The following is a 10,371-nucleotide window of genomic DNA, read 5'->3' on the forward strand; positions in this document are numbered from 1 at the left end:
ACTAAAAATACAAAAACAGCTCAGCGTGGTGCCTTGTGCCTGTAATCCCAGTTACTTTGGAGGCTGAGGCAGGAGAATCGCTTGAACCTGGGAAGTGGAGGTTGCAGTGAGCTGAAATGGCACCACAGCACTCCAGCCTGATGACAGAGTGAGACTCTGTTTTTCTTTTTTTTTTTAAAAAAAGCTCACGCCTGTAATTCCAGCACTTTGGGAGGCTGAGGTGGGTGGATCATGAGGTCAGAAGTTCGAGACCAGTCTGACCAACATGGTGAAACCCCGTCTTTACTAAAAATATAAAAAATAGCCAGGCATGGTGGTGCATGCCTGTGATCCCAGCCACTTGGGAGGCTGAGGCGGGAGAATCGCTTGAACCTGGGAGGCGGAGGTTGCGGTGAGCTGAGATCGCGCCATTGCACTCCAGCCTGGGTGACAAGAGTGAAACTCCATCTCAAAAAAAAAAAAAAAAGGCAGTAGTGGGAAGCACCTGCAGCCACTCTGGGGAAAGCTTGTTAACCCCAGCACTACAACTTCATTGGCCAGTTAGTGGTTCTCAAATTTTGCTGCTTCTGAAAATCATCTAGAGAACTTGAAGAACTCTTCATACCCAAGTCACTATTTGTATCATGACTGTGGTAAGAGCCAGGCACTAGCATTGTGTGATTTTTTGTTTTGTTTTAATAAATTCCCAAGCGATTTCACTGTGTAATGGGATTTGGGAACCACTGTTCCAGTGTGTCAGTGGAAGTATGTGTAACTAACACTGCAGCTGCAAGAGCTTGGGGAGGTTTTTGTTTGCTTATTTTTCTGTTAACAATTGCAACTCTGTTTATTCCCCTTTTGGTCCCAAATATGGGATCACCTAAGACCAAAAACAGAAGGGAACTTCTACTTCTTTATTCTTGAAAACTAAAACTGTGGGTCCCCTGAATTTTCTGCTATTCTTTGATTTATAAACCAGTGTCAGCGAAGTTCTTTTTTTGTTTAAGTTCCAGACAGTAAATATTTTAGGTTTTGAGGGTTGTTATAATTGCCGTCCCAACTACTTACCTTTGCTTTTATACAGCAAGAGGCAAAGCAAGTGGGCATAGCCATGTTCCTATGATCTTCCCCATCTCTACAAAAGGTAAATTAGCATGGTGGCACATGCTTGTAGTCCCACCTGCTTGTGAGGCTAACGTGGGAGGATTGCTTGAGCTCAGAAGGTCAGGGCTGCAGTGAGCTATGATTGTGACACTGCACTCCAGCCTGGGCAATGAGACCCTGTCTCAAAAACAAAAAATTGGCAACAAAAAAACAGGTCATGGTCAGGATTTGAACCAAGAGTTGAGTTCCCTGACCCCTGTCATAATCATTCAAATGTTTCACTTCAACTACAAAGTAGTCAGTGCCTAGCATATGTAAGAATTGAAGTTATATGTAAAGTTATAAGTGAAGCATTGAAGTTCAGAATCATTTACAGGATTGAAGCCATCTTCTGACACCACAGACCCAGTCTGCCTATATGTGTATTTAGGTTATACTGGAATCTCTAATATATATATCTTGCACAGGGGCTGCTGCTTACCTTCTAGGCTTCATCGTGTGACACTTACCTATTGTTGGGAAACCGGTGTGAGAAGGGATTGGTTGAGCGAGCATAGGCAGAGCCATCCTTACTTGAATCACTTGAATCTACACATTCTTAAAATAAGGTTCTTTCTATGTGTGAAGCAACTAAAATTGATAAATCACCCAACTCCCCTGCCTAGCTCATTTGATGTTAACTGGCTCCATAGCTATACTGTCTAACATGATGCCATTAGCCACAAGTGGCTAAACTTATATTTAAATTAGTTAAACTTAAATACTGTTTAAAATTTAGTCCCTCAGTCACCTTTCAAGTGACATACATGATTAGTGGCTACTGCGTTGGATAGCACAGATGTAGACCTTTTCCATCGACGCAGACAGCTCTCTTGACAGTGCTTCTCTGGAATTATTAAGCCATGAATCTTGGACAGCTCTAACTTTGGAGTATTTAATTTAAAATCACTAACTTTTAACTTCTGTTTTCCTTGTATTCATTTAGCCAAAACTCATTTTATATAATAAATAAATATAATATATGTTTTGGTTTTAGGAAAAAACAAAAATGAGTTTCATGGTATCCAGAAAGTGACTGATTGAGAACTATTGAACTTCCATATTCATTGGAAGCTTTATCATGGGAAGTTAAAATATTGCCTTATATGAAGATTTTATTAAAATGGTATAAACAGCAGAAATTACATTTATTAAGTTATATGTGCTGGGTACTGAGTGCTTTATAGTTGAAGCTCAGGAAAGGTAAGTAAATTCCAAATAAATGTGGCTGGTACTGGTGTTTGAACCCAAACCTGTGTGATGGCTCCAGAACCTTTGTTTTCCCGTTACACTGTGCTGCTTCAAATTTGCTGAAGACTGCGGTAATTATTTTACACGTCTTATCTTAGGAAGCTGTAACTCCCTAAAGATGTTTTACTCATACGCCATGTTCATGTAAATAAGACAAGTCATCAATTTTCCTTAAAATTAGAAATATTTAATACAGGCTTTTTTTCCTTAAGAAATATGTGGAAGAAGAGGAAAATTGTCAGTGATCCTATTATAAGTTGGTAGACCAATATTAATACGATTTCAATTACTTAGGAACACTGAGATTTTATTTATAAAATTATTATGATATTAATATAATTTTTATATTGAAAATTGTTCCTCCCTAATGTTGATGTAATAAATTTTTATATTGAAAATTGTCCATTTGCTGACTGCTAAGAATTACAGGTTTGTTTGAAGGTTATTTTTGCAAGACAGTGCAATAGATTCTGATGTGTTTTGTTAATTTACAAGGCCCTTTTTTCAATTTATACCTTCAAAGTTACATTTAAGGTAACAGAACAAGTTGGTAACAATTAGGAATATTCACACAATCTTTGTTTTGCACATGCAAATAAGGTTGTCTTGTGAAGGTGGTCAATTAAAGAAATTGTCAAATACGATTCCCTTAACTAGATTATTGAACGGAAACAGTTCCCCTCTTTGTAGCAGCAGGGCATAGGGCATTATGTCCATCTCTTTCCGAGAATCCCATTTGTTAATTATGAAGGTCTGTATTTAGGCCAGAATCTAGAATTCCATTTGCTGGCTCTACAATGGACTTGCAGTATTTTCATTAGAGTTTGACACCATGGTACCTCTCTCTGTTTGCAGGAGGCAGATGCTGAGCCCTTACTGTGACACGCTCAGAAGTAATCCACTGCAGTTAACTTGCAGACAGGACCAGAGAGCAGTTGCAGTGTGTAATTTGCAGAAGTTTCCTAAACCTTTACCACAGGAATACCAGGTAAAACTGGTTTGGGGCACAATTTTAGGAATCAGCTTTTTAAAAAGTAGTATCCATTTTAATTAAAAGAGTAAATTCTCTTAAGTTTCTCAATTTGTAAGGCTCTGTTTTCTATAAGTTAGAAATAATGGAATAATGCTTCCATTTCTTTATAACTGATTTCCTAATTGATAGCAGTTAGTTAAAATCTAGCCATGTTTTACAATAATGGTAAGAAGAATTTGCACATTGGATCTATTTTTACCTGTTTATGTTTTCAAATTGTTTCCAAAGTCTTGCTATTTAAATTCCTCTAATTTACACAGAAAAAAGTCTTCAAAGAAAATAACTTAAGTACTGTAATTCAATTAATTAGAAGACTTGGAAGCTCTGCTTTTGAAAAGATTTGATTCCTGGAATCTGAAAGATTAAGGAAATGGTTCCACATATACAGTCTGATTTGATTTGACCTTTACATTTCTTTTTATCTTTTATCTTTTGATGCCTCAGCCTCCCGAGTAGCTGGGATTACAGGTGTGAGCCACCATGCCTGGGTAATTTTTGCATTTTTAGTAGAGATGGTTTCACCATGTTGCCCAGGCTGGTCTCGAACTCCTGGCCTCAAGTGATCACATGCCTCAGCCTCCTAAAGTGCTGGGATTACAGATGTGCACCAACATGTCTGGCTAATTTTTGTATTTCTAGTAGAGACAGGGTTTTGCCATGTTGGCCAGGCTGATCTCGAACTCCTGACCTCAAGTGGTCTACCCGCCTTGGCCTCCCAAAGTGTTGGGATTATGCACATGAGCCACTGTGCCCACCGTGACCTTTATCTTTAAAAACCTCAGCTTTACCTGCCATTTACAAGGAATCTTTTGTCAGAAATGATGTCTCAGAAGCACAGCTGCCGAATTTTTAGCTTCCTACACATATTTATGAGCTCACTGAATGCTTTATACGCCATAAAATAGCAACTGTATTCATAGACATAGTAGTGTTACTCAGTAAGTTGTTGGAAAATGTGACATCTTTAAAAATTTATTCGGTGTATCCAGGGGTGTGAAAACACATACAATTATTTTAATTTTTTAAATGTGTTTTTTTTTTTTTGTTGGGGGAAGATGAATCTTGCTCTGTTGCCTAGGCTGGAGTGCAGTGGCACAATCTTGACTCACTGCAACCTCTGCCTCCCAGGTTCAAGCAATTCTCCTGCCTCAGTTTCTTAAGTAGCTGGAACTACAGGTGTGTGCCAGCATGCCCAGCTAATTTTTTTTTTTTTTAAATACAGATGGGGTTTCACTATATGTTGGCTAGACTGGTCTTGAACTTCTGAACTCAGGTGATCTGGCCGCCTCCATCTCCCAAAGTGCTGGGATTACAGGTGTGATCCACTGCACCCAGCAATAAAATTATTTAAAAAAGAAAGGAACAATAAAATTTGTCTGGTGCCCTGTTCCTTTGGTGTTCAAAGAATTTTATATATATGATCGCATTTATTTTCTCAGATTTTAATTTTTTTATTTTTGTTAGAACAACATATAAACTGTCTCCTAAAAATACTTGAAAAATATATTAAAAATTCATAAACTAAAACAAAAAGAATGTTGTAACTTTATGGATGAGTTCTATGTTTTCTCAATGCAAAACTTTTCTTAGTGTAATTAAAACTATTTCATTCTTTTAAAACATTAGTTTAATTTGCCATTGTCATACATAACTTAGACCAATTTACTTACCTTGATTATTTGTAAAACTAGAGCAACCTTAAAATACTCCTCTAGTGGTATATTACTGTCTTCTTTATTTGGTGCAATTTATGAAGAAAGGTACATTCATATCTTGTGTTATATAGCATTAGAGAGTTGCAAGAAATTGCCTGTGCACTTCCTTTTGTTTACACAGAATTTTTCTTACTTTCTTGTCTTCCCAATAATTTTTTGTAGTACTTTGACGAACTCACTGGAATACCTGCAGAAGATTTGCCATATTATGGTGGATCAGTGGAAATTGCTGACTATTGCCCTTTCAGTCAGGAATTCAGTTGGCATTTAAGTGGTGAATATCAGCGCAACTCAGACTGTAGAATATTGGAAAATCAACCAGGTTAGTCAGCTAGTGAAATGAAGTGTTATGTACATATTAAAATTATATGTTAGCAATATAAAACAATGGATAAGGGCACAGACCCTAGAGCATGACTGTCTGAGTTTGCTTTATAGTTCAGCCGCTATCCATATGTAATAAGTTACCTAATTATTCTCTGCCTGTTTCTTCATCTGTACAATGGAGACAATACTTAGAGCTGTGAGAATCAAATGAATTAACGTAGTAAGTGCTTAGAACTGTGCCTGACGCATAGAAGCGATTATTAGCGTGTGCATGCACACACGCTGTGTTGTGGTCATACCTTGTGTCTGCACGGCACTTTCCATTTGCAGAGCACTTTCATCTTACCATTTTATTCTAAAAACATTATAAGAAACATAAGGAAGATATTACTGTATTTCACAGATAAGTGAACAGGTACTAAGTGATGTAGTTAATTGGTGTCAGTGCAAGATCCTCCAGCACCAGGCTCTTTTTTTTTTTTTCCTTTTTTTTTTTTGAGACGGAGTTTCGCTCTTGTTACCCAGGCTGGAGTGCAATGGCGAGATCTCGGCTCACCGCAACCTCCGCCTCCTGGGTTCAGGCAATTCTCCTGCCTCAGCCTCCTGAGTAGCTGGGATTACAGACACGCGCCACCATGCCCAGCTAATTTTTTGTAGTTTTAGTAGAGACGGGGTTTCACCATGTTGACCAGGATGGTCTCGATCTCTTGACCTTGTGATCCACCCGCCTCGGCCTCCCAAAGTGCTGGGATTACAGGCTTGAGCCACCGCGCCCGGCCACCAGGCTCTTTTTATTAAAACACCTTAGATGAGCTGTTTTTCCTCTTGTGGAGAATGTGCATTTTATGTAAGTTAGAAGCAACAGGTGACTCTTCAGATATCAAAATAATATTCTTGTCTTATGGCCAGTAAGATTTATTACCATATTATTTGTTTTCTCTTAATACATATAAATGAAGAAGACGTCAAAGGAATAAGCAGTATGGCCATTGGGTCTTCTGCAATAATAGTTATAGCTCACACTAATTACCTTTATAAGCAGAAATATTCTCGCATCTGATGTAATAAAGAGCAGTAAGTAGTGTTTCTCTGTGTTCATCAGAAGTTTTAACCTAGTCTGCAAACCCCCACCCTCATTCTATACTTTATTACAGACTAAGGCATTTAAATTCTAAATTTTTGTATTTTTACCTTTTACTCTTAAACTTGGCAGATGTAACTGGATTCCTGCAGTCATTTTTCCTCATCACTAATCTATTTAATAAATGTCCTGGCCAGGTGCAGTGGCTCACGCCCGTAATCCTAGCACTTTGGGAGGCTGAGGCAGTTGAATTGCTTGAGCTTAGGAGTTTGAGGCCAGCCGAGCAACATAGTGAAACTCATCTCTACCCAAAATGCAAAAAATTAGCCAGAGGTGATGGTGCACACCTGTGGTTTCAGCTGTGCAGGAGGACAAGGCCTGAGGATTGCTTGAGCAGCCTGCAAGGCAGAGGTTGCAGTGAGCCTAGATGATGCCACTCTACTCCAGCCTGGGCAACACAGTAAAACCCCATCTCGAATACAAATAAATAAATACATATATACATAGATAAATATTATAATGACTTATGACTGCTCAGCAGTTCCATGTTAAAGAAAAAGAAATGCATAGATCTGTCAGTCATGGATTTGCCAAAGATAAACTATCATGTGTTATTGTTTTAGAGCTGGAGCTGGCAAACTTTTTTTTGTAAAGGACAAGATTATAAGTATTTTGGGCTTTGTGGGTCATAAAGTTTCTGTAGCTTTATGATTTAACTATCTAACTCTGCTGTTACAGTCTGAAAGCAGTTACAGACAATATGTAAATGAATGAGTGTGCCAGGATGTGGCCTGAGGGTTGTAGTTTGCTGAACTCTGTTTTACTATTATTATTTTTTAGAGACAGGGTCTCTGTCATCCAGGTTGGAGTGCAGTGGCATCCCATCCTAGTTCACTGTAACCTGTAACTCTTGGGCTCAAGTGATTCTCTTGCCTCAGACTCCCCAGAGCCAGGACTATAGGCATGCACCTCCACACTTGACTGATTTTGAAAAATTTTTTGTATAGATGGGACTTGCTATGTTACCCAGGCTGGCCTCATCTCCTGGCCTCAAGCAGTCCTCCCTCCTTGGCCTCCCAAAGTGTTGGAATTATTGGCATGAGCCACCACATCCAGCCCTGAACCCCATTTTAGACACTGATCATTAGATTTTTCAAAAACTCTGAAACTCACAAATTCTGTTTTATTCTAATTTGCATTTTCTTCTTAGCTTATATTATTAAGATTTATCAAAACTGACATAAAACATCTTTATGATGTTTCAAAATGGGCTAATGGAACTCTCTGCTTTCCAAAAGAAAACTTACTGTATAGAGCCTAAAGAGATCAAATTATTGCTAGGGTTTAAGAGCTTTGTCCCTTTGTTCATTAGGTATTTAGAGGTCCTTAATTCCACCCTGTACCTCTGCAGCTTTGTGCTTCATGTGAGATTAGATCAGCATGTTGCTAGATTGGTGCAAGGGTAATTGCAGTTTTGCCATTAGCGTAAAAACCACAGTTACTTTTGCACCAACATAATATTTATGGATTTCCAGGAGGTGACACAAGGTGAAAATATAAGAAAGTTCTGCAAATGCTGCAACACCCCCAAAAAGCCTCCATGGTAGAAATCACTTGGCCTCATCCTATCATGGGTCATTTGGAGGGGCCTCCTATTTAGACCACCAGTGAAGATGATTCTTATGTTGGTATCTAGTGATCTAATGATTCTTAGTGCTAGTTCTTCTATTTATTTAGCCTAGAAAACTCCAGACCATTTTATTCCCTTGTTTCTGATATAGTAATTTTCTCCTGTTCATTCCTTTATTGAGAACCTAGTGTGAGTTCGGAATCCTGTGTTTCCTAATTTATTAAATTTAAAATTTCTATGAAACATAAAAATGGAATGCATCAATCAATTTCTTGTTCTTTGAGCCAAAAGTCAATTTTTAGGGAGACTTTTCTTGTTTGCCTCAGAAATTTTTAAGAACTATGGTGCTGAAAAGTATGGACCTCATTCAGTTTGTCTAATTCAGAAATCAGCATTTGTTATGGAAAAGTGTGAGAGGAAGCTGAGCTACCCTGACTGGGGCAGTGGATGTTATCAGGTAAGCTCATATGTTTGTTATTAGTTATACCAAATATTACATAATTATATCTTTTATGGTTTTACATTTTAAATTATATTTTACATATTTTTATGTCATTAATTTACTGATCAATATTTATCTTGTTTATGTAAATATTAGTTTGGATGTTCATGTTTTATGAAAGTATTGTCATTTTTTTGAGAAAAATTGCCTCTATTTAAAAAATATAAATATATAATTGCTATAATGTTCTAGGCATATATTCTGAAGAAATAATGGTAAATATGTAATTTTGTTCTTAAGCAAATATTACTTTGTAATGGAAAAAATGTACAATTTTATTTTAAAATGTCTGAGGACCGCATGGGTTATAGGAATTTGTAAATCAGGCTGGACATGGCGACTCACGTCTGTAATCCCAGCACTTTGGGAGGCCAAGGCAGGAGGATCACTTGAGCCCTGTAGTTCAAGACCATCCTAGGCAACTAAGCGAGACCTTGTCTGTGAAAAAAATAAAGAAAAAAGGATTAAGAAATCAGTTGCTGATTAATAATAGGGTTTTTATTCCCTTTGTAATTAGAAATCCAAAAAGGGCAAACTACAATTTTTTTTTTTTTTTTTGAGACAGGGTCTTGCTCTGTCACCTAGGCTGGAGTGCTGGTCCAGTCACGGCTCATTGTAGTCTCTGTCTCCTGGGCTCAAGTGACCTTCCCCCGTCAGCCTCCTGAGTAGCTGGGGCTACAGGTGTGCACCACACACCCGACTAATTTTTTGATTTTTGGTAGATACTCTATGTTGTCTAGGCTAGTTTAGAACTTCTGGATCAAAGCAATCCTCCTGCCTCGGCTTCCCAAAGTGCTGGGATTATAGACATTTATTTGCACATCTGATATTACATGACTGCATCACCTTATTAAGAACTTATAAAGATAAAGCCATTCTGTGACTTAGGACCATCCAACTTAATGAATATTCTGTACCCTACAAATGCATGTCAGGGAGGAGAGTGTAAACCTGAGAAATGAAGAATAAGCATTCCTTGTACCATTTCAGCTGCAAGAGCTAAAAGGACTTTTGTAACTGGAAATTTAATTCTTGTCATTAAACTTACTTATAAACTTTTTTTGGCAACTGCCCTCTTTTTTGGAGACAGGGTTTTGCTCTGTCGCCCAGGCTAGAGGCAATGGCACGATCATGGCTCACTGCAGCCGCGAACTCCCAGGCTCAGGTGATTATCCCACCTGAGCCATCCGAGTAGCTGGGACTACAGGCGCACACCACCACAACTGGCTAATTTTTCTTGTTTTGTTGTAGAGACAGAGTTTTTCCATACTACTCAGGCTGCTCTTGAACTGCTTGGCTCATGAGATTCACCTGCCTCAGCCTCCCAAAGTGTTGGGAGTACAGACATGACCCACTTTGCCTGACCTGGTCATAGTACTACCAAGATACATATCACATGCCATACAATTTATGTAAAACTAACTTTTCTTTTCTTTGTTGTCTTTTGAGACAGGGTCTCACTCTGTCACCCAGGCTGGAGTGCAGTGGCATGATCTCAGCTCACTGCAACCTCCACCTCCTGGATTCCAGTGATTCTTGTGCCTCAGCCTCCTGCGCAGCTGGAATCACAGGCCTGCGCAGCCACATCCAGCTAATTTTTGTATTGTTAGTAGAGACAGCGTTTCTCCATGTTGTTCAGGCTGGTCTCAAACTCCTGGCCTCAGCTGATCCTCCTGCCTCTGTTAGCAGTTCAAGAGCAGCCTGGCCAAC

At 38.6% G+C, this 10,371-nt stretch overlaps 1 protein-coding gene across 1 annotated transcript; it reads left to right on the forward strand.

Moving 5' to 3' along the window:
- The first annotated feature begins 1,242 nt into the window (after positions 1-1,242).
- Positions 1,243-9,346, forward strand: LOC116546642 (leishmanolysin-like peptidase). The gene is made up of 3 exons (XM_032272834.1): positions 1,243-3,361; positions 5,284-5,443; positions 8,486-9,346. Exons 1-3 carry the CDS (start codon positions 3,206-3,208, stop codon positions 8,638-8,640), a joined length of 471 nt encoding a protein of 156 aa, XP_032128725.1. The 5' UTR covers positions 1,243-3,205; the 3' UTR covers positions 8,641-9,346.
- Positions 9,347-10,371: the final 1,025 nt, after the last annotated feature.

This window comes from Sapajus apella, unplaced genomic scaffold (genome assembly GCF_009761245.1).
Source record: "Sapajus apella isolate SASKATOON/1434 unplaced genomic scaffold, GSC_monkey_1.0 scaffold1173, whole genome shotgun sequence".
Taxonomy (NCBI): domain Eukaryota; kingdom Metazoa; phylum Chordata; class Mammalia; order Primates; family Cebidae; genus Sapajus; species Sapajus apella.